Genomic DNA, 15,655 nt, shown 5'->3' on the forward strand with positions numbered 1-15,655 from the left:
CTTTATTCTTTACTATTAACAAACAGCCTTGGGCAGTTGGGAGAAGTGAATGACCAAGATGAGAACAGCCACTACCATCTTTGATGAAAAGCTGTGCTTATGCTGCCAAGTTTCTTTAAAGATATTATGCTAAGTTTTTAACATATCCCCTAACTACAGGATGGGAAATGAATGTCTAGTTGGAAGAGTTCCAACAGCTGGGACCCCTACCACGAGGTTCGGTGTCCCCCATGTGAATGGAGTGGCAGTTATGCATGTACACTATTGCTCCATTCAACTCTATGGGACTGTCAGAGATAGCCCAGTGCTGTGAAGTTTAAGATGAATCTGAGTCACTTTCTAATTTATATCATACTAGCTGATATACCCGGCTTCGCCCGAGTTAATTTGGTACTGGTGTTTATCTGGTGTTCACACGGAAAATCTTATGAAGTCGTGCTTACTTTGGAGATACCGGAAAAACATATGTTCACCATTTTGCATAATTCTCTGCGTTACCCAGGAAACACCACGTGGAGGTAACCATGTGACGTTTACTTTATAAAGTTGGGACCTATGAACTTTTCCTATTTATGACATAATCAATGCTCGTGCCAAATTTCAAGTTTCTATGACAACGGAAAGTGAAAAAATTAGATTCCGTACGTAAAATTTTGGACGCTAATTCTTTTGCGCATAGAATTGAATAATCGAGTTGGGACACATTAACTTTTCCTATTTATGACATAATCAATGCCCGTGCCAAATTTCATGTTTCTATTACATTGGGAAGTGAGAGATTTAGATTATGTACGTAAAATTTGGACGCTAATTCTTTTGCGCTTAGAATTGAATAATCGAGTTGGGACCCATAAGCTTTTCCTATTTATGACATAATCAATGCTCGTGCCAAATTTCCTGTTTCTATGACACCGGAAAGTGAAGAAATTACATTCCGTACGTAAAATTTGGATGCTAATTCTTTTGCGCATAGAATTGAATAATGGATTTGGGACCCATTAGCTTTTCCCATTTATGACATAATCAATGCTCGTGCCAAATTTCCCGTTTCTATAACACCGGGAAGTGAGAGAATTAGATTCCGTACGTAAAATTTGGACGCTAATTCTTTTGCGCTTAGAATTGAATAATCGAGTTGGGACCCATAAGCTTTTCCTATTTATGACATAATCAATGCTCGTGCCAAATTTCCTGTTTCTATGACACCGGAAAGTGAAGAAATTACATTCCGTACGTAAAATTTGGACGCTAATTCTTTTGCACATAGAATTGAATAATGGATTTGGGACCCATTAGCTTTTCCCATTTATGACATAATCAATGCTCGGGCCAAATTTTAAGTTTCTATGACATTGGAAAGTGACAGATTTAGATTACGTATGTAAAATTTCGACGCCAATTCTTTTGCGCTAGAATTGAATAATCGAGTTGGGACCCAATTACTTTTCCTATTTTGGAGATAATCTATGTGTGTGCCAAATTTCATGTTTCTACGACATCGGGAAGTTGGAGAACTTTTGGCGAGTCAGTCAGTGAGGGCTTTCGTCTTTATATATATTATATATATAGATATCACTGGGTGATAACTTTCACTTGATTTACCTTTTTACTATCCTATAGATTTTTGTATACATGTTGTGTCAAGGTATTTCACAGGATGGCCTGCAGAGGGTGTTAAAGCAGGCATTCTCTGTGCTAATCAGCAGGGACAGCTGTATGGGTGTGTCTGGAGGAGTTAAAACCTTCACACACCTTGAGTTCCCTGCTGAAAGCCAGAGAGAGAGGCAGCAACAGGAACTATGAGCCTGAGGCCTAGCATGTACCAGACTGTGCCCATCACGAGGTTTGATAGGGGAGGATGCCTACTAGACACCCTGGGTGGCGGAAAGTGACAAGGATACAGTGGGTTGGAAACCCAGAAGGCCGTGTTCTGTTTCAGTATGTCAATGCTGTACCCTTTTTGCAATAAAACTGGCAAAAGCCAGTGATCCTAAATCTTTGAGGGAGCGAAGCCAACCATCTTAGAAGGAGAAGATGGTGGTCCCCATGAGTGAAAAACACCCAGGCGACCACAATTGATGGATGATGTGCTGGAAAGGAATGGAGCACAAAGGAAGTGCCATGCTGCAGTATGCAGAAAGTTAAAAGGCCAGGAGGCCGAAAGCGTGGTTTCCGTTGGCAATGAAAAGTGCCTTAGGAACAGGAGGCCAGCAAAGATGTCCACAAGGACACAGGAGTTGCTGTTGAATGGAATCTCACTATTAGTGGGTCTGGATCCCAAACAGGTGGTGTTGAGGATCATGCCAGAGGTACTGCTGTGTCATGCAACCTGTTGGGAGATAAGTAAGACCGTGCAAGTCTGTGTTGGGACTGTATTGTTTAATCTTGAAAAATGGGAAGCTCTGAAAGTAGAGCTGGTCCTAGGTAGAGACTTTCCTTATTTCTGGCAGTTGTGGAAAAGATCAACTTCAGCCTCTTATACAACCTGGCATTCTTCAGTCACAACCAGTTAAACAGTTGCTGGTTGGATTCACAATAACTGATCATGTGAACTATGTTCAAAGTCCAGAAAAACTGCAGTGCCGCATGTTAAGTCCTACGAATGGGGAGATCATTCCAGGGGCTCATGAAAGGTGAAGGCAGAGTGTGAACAGGCTGTTACATGGATTTCAGCCACTGCCCTTGTGGCAGTTAGCTCAAATGTGCCTATAGTGGTAGGGAGTAGAAATAATTAAAAGACTGCATGTAGTACTAAGACTGAAGGCAAATTACAGAGAGGTTTTACCAGTATAGTCTTCTTGGAAACTCAGGTAGTTGCTAGTGCATGTAGTATTAAAAGTGAAGGCAAATGTCAGGGTGTGCTGCTGGGATCTGCGGTGTGAACTGTGTCAGGTGCCGCTGGACTCCTGGTTAGTGTAGGGACTAGCGGTATAGACAGGAGCCATGAAGTGGCCTGCTAGCTTCCATATTTTGATCAAAATGTCAACTAATACCTGGCATTTATAGCTTAACACCTGCTACTAGCGTTTGTATTTTATTAGCCCACACGAACATAACAGCAAACTAGAGAGAGGGGTTGCCAGTGTAGTTTCCTGTGAAACTAGGATAGTTGCTAGGAGCAACCCACTGTCTCTTGGGATTACAGGTAGTAAAATTGCAAACAAAAAGAAGAAAAAGAAGACTGCTTCTCTTATGACAGTAGATGTAGTCAGTGCAGACCATAAGATCCAAGATGAGAAAGAAAGTGAACAGTTGCTCAGAGTTCAAGAGCAACTTGTACAGATGTGAGCCTGCATAATTTTGCTTCTGAAGGCCAAAATATGCACAGAAGAAGCATGTCAAGCTGCGAATAGAAGATATGACACCCAGTTGGAAAAAGAAGTTGCCAGCTTGTGTCTAATTGCAGTGGAGGCCAAGAGACAAAGGCTACTGGTAGAAGAGGAAACAGAGACACCAGAGGGAAAGAGAGGATGCTTTCAAGGAAACCGCTCAGTTGAAAACAGAAATTGAGATCGTCAGAAAAGAGAATGAGAATCTTAAAAATGTAGCGAAAGGTGAAGCTGATCGCAGATTTTGTCTGGAAGCGCAAGCTGCACAATGTGAACCGAATTTTAAGAAAATGCAAGTGAGAGTCTACGAGTTAGAGATGATGCATTGCAAGTCAAAAGGAGAGTCTACAGATTTGTGTAATTCAATTGCAGAGTTGCAAACACAAATGGTGGAATTGAAAATGCAGTTAGCTACAAAGGAAGGAAAATTGCATACTGCTCGGGCAAGAGTAGAGGAAACACCTGCACACCAGACTATCATCTCATAAGAAAAATGGTGAATTCAAGTCTCAGATAAGTGAACTCCAGAAAAACTTGGAATCAGAGAAAAATTTTGCCGCCAACAGCATTGATTTCTACGGTAGAGAGAACTTCCAAGATTGTCACACCCAAGTCAGCGACTACTAGGTTGACTAAGGAGTAGTTATTGGGGTCTCTTAGATGTCGAAATTTAGTTGCCACTGTTAAGACTGTAATATTGAGGATGAGAGTAGTGGTGCAAAATATAGCCATTAATATAGCTAAGATGGTGTACCCAATCTTTGGCATGAGGACCTTTCCCACTTGGTTCCTCCAATTGCTGAAGTTCATCAGTGGCTGTAGGATATCTTTTAGAACTATTTCCACCTTGAAAATGAGCTAATTTACTAGGATTCAAAGCCAAGTTCCATTCCTGCTGTGGCGTTGTATCGGCTCTGGATGATCACGGTTTTATTCTTTTAGATGTAAAGACTGGTGATATTATCAACAAATGATATGACACAGATTATCCTAAACTTAAATCCCAAGATCCGGATTTGTTTTACATAATTCCCCTTTCTCATTACATTTTTAATTTCTCTTACGCATTTCCAGATTTGTACCTGGCTGTATGAATTACTTCCCATTGCTCCTATATGATTAATTATGTCCATTAACATATATCGTGTTTCCCTGAGAATAGGGCACTCCCTAAAAGTAAGACATAGTAAGACATTTGAAGAAGTCCCAAATATAAGGCACCCCCCGATAGTAAGGCATAGTAAAGTGTGTTTGTATGTAAGCAGCATGCCCGCCGAAGAGAACACCAGAGCATGCAGCTGTGATGCTTTGTAGCCCGCCGCCGATGTCCCCTACCTTCACCGTCCATTGCAGAGCAGCTGCATGCAGGACATGAAGGCAGTCACCGGCCGCCGATCCCGATGTTCCCTTCCGCGGCCATTGCTTGTAAATGTGCAGGCATGTCAAGAGGCCCGTTCCCTGCTGCCGTCCCCGTTGTATTCGAATGCCAGATGTATCGGTAGATCTGCATACAGTCTGCAGTTACCTCTTCTCCTGCAGCCGTTATCCTGTCCCTGCTGTGCGAGTGTGCTGTCGTGAGCTCCCCCTGCTGGCCGGAAAATGCCATACTGTACATTCTGTTCCTGCTGTACACGTCTGCTGTGATGAACTCCCCCTGGTGGCCGGAAGCTGCAATACCATCCCTGATTACAAGTGTTCATTTTTTTGTTAAACAATAAATATGAATTCTTCTTCATTGAAAAATAAGACACTCCCTGAAAATAAGACGTAGCACATATTTGGGAGCAAAAATTAATATAAGACACGTCTTATTTTTGAGGAAACAGGGTACAGTACAGGGAATATCTGTAATAGAAATGAAGGTGAGAATGGAGTCAGTAAGTAATGTTCTTATCCATCTTAGTAATGATTAGTCACAACTTTTGTACTGCAGATCTTCTGGAATTTGTTGGGATCATGGCTTCTACACATCAGTTTATAGTGATAATAAATATATTATAGACTTGATTAAACTACCGATGCATCCTAGATTACTTCTGTTATGTCCTAATCTAAACCTGGGGCGACCTTGACTTTCCCTAGATGGTAACAGGGAATGTGACAAACGTTAGAAAATATGCCATGATGTCACCGCAGTTCCGATCCTCCAACACTGCTGACCTGCCATGACAAGTACATTATCTGAATGAATAGTCTTTTTGTTTGATTCTTGGATTTACCACTATATTTAGGCCTCACGTTTGTGTTGGAGGTCACCTTAGAAACTTCTATTGCAGATTCCGTCAAAAATGCCAGAAAAAATAGCCCAGCATGTAGTGATGTTTTTTTCCGGTAAAAAGCCAGACACCAGATTGTGAATTTGGGCCAAATAATGCTTTTGATTGATTGATTTGCTGTCAAGAAATAAAGTTGAAATATACTTTGTGCAGTTGTAGTTTTATTCTCTGTTATCAGTTACGGCATGCTTTCTTGTGAGAAAATCTGGACTATTTGAAGATCTGCAAAATCGCCAAACCAGTAGAGTTGATTATGAAGTCAGCATCTGGTAAAACTTAGATTATTCATCTTTATATCCTTCCAAGTTTGGGAAGCAAGAATAGTTCCTTTATCCTATGTTAGCCCATTTGATTTTTATGCAGTGTTTTACCATACGGTCGTGGGAGCCCGGCCTAAAGACGTTGTATCATAATTATAAGTTATCCCGTATTCACAGGAAACCCCAGCCAATCCTGAGTACAGGGATCCCTGTCATCTTCACCGCAGGGTTACTGCACCCCCCACAGTGAGCCCCATTGAAATGAATGGGGCGCTCACCGCGCATGATTGGCCAGCACTCCATTCAGTAATGTCACTGTGGGGCGAGAAGCGAATCCCAGAGTTATAGGCAGAACACGACACTGGAGTCCCGTTTTTGGATTTCAGTATGAGTCTCAGTGGTGAGACCCCCACGATCAGCAATTTACCACCTATCCCGTGGATTGGGGGGTAACTGGTAATTTTGGTACAACCCCTTATGACTTCTTCACATCATTTTGCATACATATATTGCACTGTAAGATACATGTTGCTATATACACTGTAGGCTGTCTGCAGACTTATTAAGTTGGTGAAATGTATCTGTACTATAATGTATAAATAGTTATGTAATGATATAATATAATTGAGATCTTTTCATATTCTAAGTTTAAAGCACCCGAAAAGAAAGTTGTTGGCCAATGATATTCATAACCTTTCCATTTCTTCAGATCGTTTTCTAAGGTTGGAGAATGGCACTCCTGGTATTCATCTCTAATATTTTAAGCTAATTGCAAAATCTCCTTATAGTGAAAAGTCATGTTGGCAACTGCTCCGCCCTCTGTTGTGATTCTGGCTACTAAATAGATTTTTAAATGTTGGATTTCCTTTAAGGCCTTATTCACACGGCCATATATATGCAGCTATTGTAGCTCCAAAAATCATGACCATCTGAAGCATTGTATTCTAATGTATTCATTCAGATGAGGGCAAAAAAAAAAGGCCAGGAAAATAAGACATCGCCTCTCGAAAACAACGTCTGATTTTATATGGTACGTGAAAAGATAGGTATTGCCCTATCTTTTGCTAATATGCTGAAAGCTCCAGTAGACTTCTATGGGAGCTGAAAAAAAAAGTGACGGGGGGAAAGTTTCGCTGTGTCCAATACTGGGAAAAATCGGTACTTGATTAAGGCTATTCTTCTTTCAAGCGTTTTATTTTTTTCCAGTGGGTATGGCCGAGCATAAAAATGCATAAGGTCGTCTGAAAGAGGTCTTAGGGTAAAAGTATATATAGAATGTTTGGTGCGGAAAATGCGTGGCATAGTAGAGAACCAGCAAAGTAAATCCACTTACTGCGGATAGTTTTCATGCATTAATTAAAGTGTGGATTTTGAAATCCACATTATGTTAATTCTTTCTACAAATTTTCAGTGTGAATGAATATTACACATTACACAGACAGCTTATTGGTTTGATTGCCAGGTGTCCCAAGTCATTTTGCTTGGCTTTCAAATGCAAAATGTAATTTTTTTTCCTTCACATTTTTGGTATGTTCCCCAGTAACTAAAGGTAAGGTGACCAGACATCCCAATTTAGGCAGGACAGTCGTGCTTTGTGATCTGTGTCCCGCTTTCCCCAGGGTTCCAAGCGGGACAGCCATTTGTCCCACTTTTGGGACGTCTGTCCTGCTTTGGTCCCGCTTTTGGGATGTCCGTCCCACTTTTGTCCTGATTTCGGTGATTACCAGCCAGGAAGCTGCAGCTCACCAGCGGGTAGTCACTCAGCTGCGGTGCGACCGGATGCGCACACTGACAATTTATTCTCTTATCCCTTGTTTAGTTTTCTGCATGCATAAACTGAACAACAACGATCTTCCTGTGTAAAAATGCATTTCTTTATTTATGAATGACTGGCTGTTTATTGCGAATGGAGGCGGGTGGGCCGGAATGATCCTCAGCCTGCTCCGCCTCCATTAAACCGAAGCTTTTTAACCGGTCTTACTAAAAACTCCAAAGTAGATATAAAAATAAACTCCCGGGTTCCCTTAGGGCTCATGCACACGACCAGATTACAGCTTCTAGGAAGGATGTTTGCATGGATCTGCACAGAAGTGTACAGGGGCTATAGACTTTGGTAACATGGAAACTTAAAGCCATACTTCCAAAGAGGTTCATAACAGGGCTCTGCTGTGCACATAAACCCTTAAATAGATGAAGCCAGAAATCTTGGTGACACATAGGACTCCTGACCAAAGGTGTAATGACCTGAACTAAAAGTCCTCGGTAGGATAGCAGAAAATAAGAATAGTGATGCCCATTTTAATCATACTGTGTTGTCTCCTACGCACACCATAAATGGTGATTCTATGGTTTATGCAATCTTGATGACCAAACTATTCTTCTTAGAACTCAAAAAGACACATAAAGGTTGAAGTCAGGGGCGTAACTACATGGACCCTCACCTATCACTACGTTTCTTGGATATACGATCCCCAGTGGCATTGGAAGAACATTATGTAAGACATTCAATGGAAATAAAGACGCCAACACAAAGATTTATGGAGAAAGAACATTTTATTACTAGTTGTAGGAAATTGTAGATTTTATTATGGAGAATTTTTGAGGCCAAGTTGATCCAGAGGAAGGTGAAAACCCTTTTAGGAAAAAGCCAATTATCCTTGTATAAATGGGAAAATTCCTTCCTGACCCCAAATATGGCAATCGGAACAAGTCCCAGGATCAAAGCTGACATCTGACCTGACTTTTTAAAATGGATTATTGTTTTCATAAATCTAATTAAATCTCTTACCATTTATTGTTTGTGTGAAATCTAAAGTGTATTGAACTAAACCTGTTTATAGACTGTGTTGGTCCAGAGGAAGGCGAAAACCCCCTTGAGGAAATTATCCTGTTTAAAGGGGGACCAGGTTACTTTGATGCCTTTCCATAAATGTCTTTGCAGGAGTGGCCCTTTAAGTCCAATCCCCACTTGTTACACTAAGGGCTCATGTCCACGGGGAAAATAGGATTTAGGATCCGCAGCGGATTTCCTGCATGCGGATCCGCATCCCATAGGGATGCATTGACCACCCGCGGGTACATAAATACCCGCGGATCGTCAATAAAAGTGATTTAAAAAAAAATGGAGCATGAAAAAATCTGGACCATGCTCCATTTTCATGCGGGTCTCCCGCGGGGACGGCTCCCGCGGGCTTCTATTGAAGCCTATGGAAGCCGTCCGGATCCGCGGGAGACCTAAAATAGGAATTAAAAGCATTTACTCACCCGCAGCGGACCGCGAAGCTCTTCTCTTCCTCACGGCCGCATCTCCCTTGCTTCGGCTCGGCGGATGTGCCCGGCGCATGCGCGCGGCACGTCGACGACGTGCCGCCGGCGTCAGGAATTCATCCGCCGGCTGAAAATGAAGATCCGGCCGTGAGGAACAGCTGACTTTCCCCGCCCGCGCCAGATAGGTAAATGCTTTTAAATTCTTATTTTCGGCGCTCATGTCCGCGGGGCAGGAGGGACCCGCTGCAGATTCTCCATTGAGAATCTGCAGCGGATCTGATTTTCCCCGTGGACATGAGGCCTAAGGCCAGCAGTGAATTCTGCATCATTTTAGCATTCTATTGAATGCTATAAAAATCCGAGCTGCAGTTACTACAGAGCGGACTTTTTCGCACGAGTTTTGAAATCCATGCTGCGGACAAAAACAACAGTATATACAGTAGTGTGCAAAAGATTTAGACAGGTGTGGAAAATGCTGCAAAGTAATGGGCCATTTACATGGGACGATTATTGCTCAAAATTTGTACAAACATGAACTCGTGCGATAATCATGTAGTGTAAATGTACAGAAATCCCTTACTATTAGTTCACATAGAAGGTGAAGCGCTGAGCGAGGAGCCCACGATCCAGCGATGAAGTCTGTCCGTGTAAACACTCTGCACGAGCGCTAACAACCTTAGCCGTAACTTCGGCTTCATTAAAAGAGCTTGAACAGCACATCTTGAAACCCCAGTCTGCTGTGAAATCTTTGCCTGGGAGAGAACTTACTGATGCAGTATGATAACCTTGTGTCTTGTTGTACTCAGTCTTGCCATGGTGTGTGACCTGTGACATGAAACGGTCTTCCACAACATCACCTTTGCAGCAAAGTTTAGCTGTTCCCCACCCAGTTTTAAGCCTCCTACTCTTCTGTTTCAGTTAATGACTGTATTTCAACCTACATCTGAAACCGATGATCCTTGTCCCATTGGTATAATTGGTTAATCATATTCCTGACTATATTCCCCAAATCCCTGACTTTGTACAAGTTTACCTAGAAGAATTGTTCTCTTCAGTCACTTTGCATTTTGTTAACTGACAAAAATAAACTACTAAGGCCTCATGTCCACGAGGAAAATCAGGCCCGTCGCGGATTCTTCATGCAGAATCCCGCAGCGGGTCCCTCCTTTCCCGCGGACATGAGGCTAAAAAGTAAGCATTACTTACCTGTCCGAACGCTGCGGATCTGCCCTCTGTCACGGCCGGATCTTCTTTCTTCGGCCCAGCGGATGTGCTCAGCACGCCGACAGCGTGCTGTGCGCATGCGCTGTGCACTCCATCCTTTTTTGAACTCCTGCTCTCTCACGCTCCCACGCCCGAGAGCAGGAATTCAGCTGCGGGTGTGCCGCAGATCCGGACAGCTTCCATAGGCTTCAATAGAAGCCTGCGGGAGCCATCCTTGCGGGAGACCCGCACTAAAATGGAGCACGCTGCGGGTGTTTTCCCGCACTCAATCCGCATCTCAGGGGAAAATGACATCCGCAGGTATTTAATGACCTGCGGGTGTCCAATGCATCCCTATGGGGCACGGATCACGTGTACGGGTGATCCGCTGCGGATCTGTCCCCGTGGACATGAGGCCTAACACTTGTATTTTTTTTAAAGCATTCTTACTTTGCAGCATTTTTTGCATACACAGTATACAACGAAAACCGTCTCTCAAGGTGACTTGAGAGGCTACTATGATATATAATAAGCTTTCATAAAAATTCAATACACAATAAAAACAAAAAATTAAGAATAAAATATAATTTTAAAATTGACATAATTTAAAGTTTAATTTTTAAATTGGTATACTAAATTTTATTTATGTCTTTTTATTACGTATTCAATTTTTGAAGTATATAAACTTAATTAAGACACACCGAGAACCAGTTTTCGTTTTAGGCTGAATGCACGCAGCCGAGTAGGATTCCGACTGCAAGATCTCGCAGCGGAATCAGACACTGTGCCCCAGCGGTGATCCCCGCGTTCATGTCCGTTGTCTTCTGCTCTGTGCTGTGGATGTGCTGGCTGCAGTGCCACCGCACATTCGAAATGCGGAAAATGGCGCGCCGTCGATGACACAGATCCGCAGCGATTCACCACAGAACGGACGGCTTCCATTGACTCCAATGGAAGCCGTATGTGCGAAGATCGCACTACCATAGGACATGCTGCGATTTCTTTCCACCACGAGTGGAAAAATCACAGTTGGTTTTCGCTCATGGGCATAGAAAAGCATTTTGCATAGCATGTCTATGGGCAGTATTTGCTGCGGGATCCAGAGGCGAATGCCCATTTCGGATCCCGCAGAGCAAATACACTCATGTGCATTGGGCCTTATACTAGTTTTTTTTTGGGTGCGATGGATACCATGCCATACTGTGCATTCGGTGTCTTCTAGTACTATTTTAAGTATTGTGGTTGAGCTGGCTATTTACCTAAAGGTATTTTTGCACACCTGCCTAAAACTTTTGCACAGTAAGTACATACATGTATACTATATAAAATATATCAGTCTCCCTTAAAGACTGTCAGGTGATCACCAGCTACTGTAGGACCTCCTCTGAATGTGTACCTGCTCTGGCACTGCAGGGATCCGTCTGGTCCCGTTAGACATCTTCTTGGACCAGATGGCCTGATCCACCATTTTGAGTCCATTTTGTCGCTGTTCATTGCTTTCTGGCTTCTAAAACTGAGGATAAATGACAAAATAGAAATCACCAATTAATACTGTTTTATATCAACTTTCAAGTAATGAAATGAACTGGAGAGAAATATAGAAGAACAATTCTGTACCGTGTCTTCTATAAGTTCAGGTTACATCGGCGTTTGATAAATATTTGTGTTAGTATACACTTCATCAGCCTTTGGCCGACTTCACACGGTCGGATTCCTAGTTTCCATACGGTAACACACTGCATAAAAATCAAAGCGTTAGACCAGCACAGGGAACTGCGTATTGTCGCGTTTTTGCCTGGGCACAAACAGTGCATTCTATGCACGCTGTCCTGCAGTGGCTTCCTGTTTCTTTTTTTTAAACTTTCTTCTGAGGTTTCCTAGCAACATGCATAAAACAAACCACTGTAGATTCGCAATGTAATTACGTATGTACAGCGTTCTGAACGCACCCATAGAAAATAATAGGGCTGTACACATGTAACAATAGAATATTCTGCAATTGTTTTTAACACGTGTGAATGGAACTATGAAAATGTACGTTCGCTGAAGCCATTCACCATGTACATTGCGCTTGTAATACGCTTGTATTGCGCTTGTAATACGCAATTCACTATGTTTGTGTGATCCCGGTCGTAGGAGTGGATTCTGACTAATTGAACTCAATGAAAAAAATCTGCAACTAATCCCCAGCAGAAATTGACGTCATGAATCCAAAATGCGTACCGCAGGTCAATTAACACTGCAGATTTTTTTACATAGCATTTGAATTAGATTTTTTGTAAATCCCATCCCCTTTGCAGCTACTGCGTGACCATACTCTTAGGCCCAATGTCCACGGGCGCATCTGCATTGTGGAATCCGCAGCGGGCGTCCACCTCTGGATTTTGCAGCAAATACTGCCCATAACATGCTATGGAAAAATCGCTTTTCCATGTCCATGAGCGAAAATCAATTGTGATTTTCCACTTGCGGAGGGAAAATCGCAGCATGCTCTATTTCAGCGTGATTTTTACGCAGGCGGCATACATTAAAGTCAATGGAAGCCGTCCGATCTGCGGCCCGTTCGCAGTTGTCATGGGCCACAGAATCCACGTAATCACCTAGCTACGATGCAGCATTATCTGTATTGTACATGTGTGCTGACTGGCACGTCCACAGCACAGATAAGACAATGGACAGGTACGCAGGGCTCACCGGACGGACATTGGGTCGGATTCTGCTCCGAGATCCCGCATTCATCCTTAAACTGGTTCTCAGTGCAAGAATACTTCTGAGTATGTAAATATGGACACGGGAACTGATGCATGTACCACTACGGACCTCATCTTCAGGATCCCCCATGAGGTACCTGTATATGGAGCCTCATTGGCTGTGGAGAGCCCTGCAGCATCTTATATTTGGTTCCACTGATTGCTCGTTATCCCCCTGCATACTTACATTCAGTCCCTCCCTGAGAAGCCACTTGTCACAGGAGGACGGCTGTCCGGGCTGTTTGTGCCTCCGGGCAATGACGTGAGGAATGGCTGCTGGGTGGGTGTCTGTAGCTCTGCCGATGCGTAAGGTGCCGGATCCGGGGTGTATGACCACCACATAGTCGCTCTGTATATGCTGCACAACAAGACAAAGAAGTGGTTAGAACCACAGATAGCAAATCAGTCCTACTGATAGAGAGGAAAAAATAAGGTTCAAATGCAATGTACTACGTCAGGGCCGGGCAGGGGAGGACTAGTAGAGGGGCGGGTCCCTGACCAACCACTGTAGCAGGAGGGGTGCATGTGAGGAGCAGTTCCTGCACTTCCATTATACGGAGTGTTACATCTGACTGCAGGCTCATGGGTCTCTGGGGGTAGGGGGCTGCCTAATGGTCAGTGCGTCCCTGCTTTAAACTTATTGCCAGGCACACTCTGCCACCCAGATACTAGGCATGCAGAGAAGCACCCTTAGGCCTCTCTCACACAGGGGCTTTTCACCGCAATTAATGCAGCATTTTGAACGCCAAGTTAAGCACGGTATTAACGCTTCCATTGAAATCAATGGGGCCTTGCAGACATGCGTCCGATCGCAACGCTGGATGGTGTTTTCCAGCGCTGCGATTTTCGAACGCTGTCTGCTCTACAATGATGGGGTGCGCTAAAACACGCTGTTGGCCGCAGGAGCTGCGGATGAAAGTGACAGCAAAATTGCAGCGCTTTGCCGCGGTCATGTGTGAGAGGATCCTAGGGTCGTACTTACACGGGCGAATGAGAGATCAGACTTTTATACCTGGGATGCGTTTTGCACGAAAAACATATATATATATATATTGCACAATAAGAGATGCATCCGCCCTGCCAGACGTCCTGCATCCGATACAGTACAATAAGGGGAAGTAATGGCTGCAATCCAGCTCTGTATCCCAGACCGCACTGCGCACCGGCACCGCTGTGGAGCCAGCCGACTGCCGTATCTCACGCACGCGGTCCTGCGCAGGCTGCCTGTTTCACATTTTTTGTTTATATCTCCTGCACTGTTGTGGAAAACGTGCCGCGGTCATTACGTATGGGCCCCGTATATACGCACCTATAGAGAACAGTGGGCTCTGTGACCCGTATATACACAGCAGAAGGGAACAGGATGCAGCCTTTTTTGCGCTCGTGTATTACGCTAATGTGAGCGGAAGGCAATGTAATTGATTGCCTGCGAGTTACTGCGTATCACACAGGTGTACAGCGCCTGCGTAATATGCGGTAATCACACTCCTGTGTGAGCTCGGCCTTATATATATGGGGGGATGGATGAATGAATTAAATACTGACCCCCCGCAGCGGCACCAATGCCCGCGCAGCGGCTGGATTAGTCATTGGAGATGTACTGGGATACAGGCGATAAACGCAGTTTGGAAGCCGCACAAATCGTATTCTCAGCGGAGCGCCATACTGCCCAGTGAAAAACTGAGTTTTAGTGCAATTTTAATGTTATTTTCTTGTGTTTTTGTGGCACTTCCTGTGTTTGTCTTTTGTGTGCGGTCTCCATAGTAACCACGGCACAGGGGCTGGCAGACATACGTGAGCGATACGCCCGGCGGTTTACGTCAGCACCAATGCATTGGGGTCCCACCGTGAGCGCTGCTGTGAACCCCACCGTACGCAGATCAGGTAGAAGCTGCGGCCCTCCTGCGAGCAGCACTGAGGGCCCCGTGTTCTCGGGGGTCCCACCTATCCTGCGGATGAGTAATAATAATTTAACCCCTGTACGGACTGCGACACTTTCCCACTCGTCCCCTAAAGGCTGCGACCGCTCAGAAATCGCGACGAGATGCCATAACCGTATCCACAATACTTGTTCGCAGTAAGATAACAGGACGACAACAGTGGCGCAAAGTGCGAATTAAGGCATTCTGCCATGACGGCCATTTGTGTAACGTTTACAGCATTATGGGCGCAGAATGCACTTTATTTCCATCTAGCTTCCTTCAGTTCCAGGGTGGTTGTCATGGTACCGCCTGCCTCCCCACCCCCTCTTCCCGGTCACCTCCTGCAGGGGCTCCGGTATGGCCGCCGGTAATATCGGCCTCTTCACCCCGCGCTGCTCCTTCTCTTTCTCTCTCCCGTTCTCCGGTTCTCCCTTCTCAGCCTGAGTCATAGCGGCCGCCGGGTTCCTGCCGCGCATGCGCGACGCGTCTTCCACAGGGGCCAGCCAAGAAGTATCCCTGGGACAGAGGACAACCAGCGACTACCCCTGGGTACCAGATCCCCGCTCGTGCGGAAGGCATATAGGATTTCAGCCGCAGCTCAGCAGCGCTGCTGATTAGAGCCACCTGATTGGCTCTTCGGCACCACGT

General features: G+C 44.4%; 1 protein-coding gene across 2 annotated transcripts; it reads right to left on the reverse strand.

The window, feature by feature from the left end:
* Positions 1-9,306: 9,306 nt before the first annotated feature.
* Positions 9,307-15,571, reverse strand: LOC136621219 (actin-related protein 8-like). 2 transcript variants are annotated; one of them, XM_066596537.1, is made up of 3 exons: positions 15,346-15,571; positions 13,273-13,443; positions 9,307-11,842 (listed from the first exon to the last, which is right to left on the reverse strand). In XM_066596537.1, the coding sequence occupies exons 1-3, from the start codon at positions 15,481-15,483 to the stop codon at positions 11,696-11,698; spliced, it is 456 nt and encodes a 151-aa protein (XP_066452634.1). In that variant the 5' UTR covers positions 15,484-15,571; the 3' UTR covers positions 9,307-11,695. The 2 variants fall into 2 exon arrangements, with proteins under 2 accessions (XP_066452634.1, XP_066452635.1); XM_066596538.1 differs by having other exon boundaries at positions 11,720-11,848.
* Positions 15,572-15,655: the final 84 nt, after the last annotated feature.

This window comes from Eleutherodactylus coqui, chromosome 3 (assembly GCF_035609145.1).
Source record: "Eleutherodactylus coqui strain aEleCoq1 chromosome 3, aEleCoq1.hap1, whole genome shotgun sequence".
Taxonomy (NCBI): Eukaryota; Metazoa; Chordata; class Amphibia; order Anura; family Eleutherodactylidae; genus Eleutherodactylus; species Eleutherodactylus coqui.

Excerpts from the sequence above, each read along its gene's own strand:
- LOC136621219 (XM_066596537.1), bottom strand. The coding sequence starts at position 15,483 with ATGCGCGGCAGGAACCCGGCGGCCGCTATGACTCAGGCTGAGAAGGGA. Across the intron at positions 13,444-15,345 it reads TACCGGAGCCCCTGCAGGAG|CATATACAGAGCGACTATGT; the intron begins GTGACCGGGAAG and ends CTTGTTGTGCAG. Across the intron at positions 11,843-13,272 it reads TTCTCAGGGAGGGACTGAAT|AAGCCAGAAAGCAATGAACA; the intron begins GTAAGTATGCAG and ends CCTCAGTTTTAG.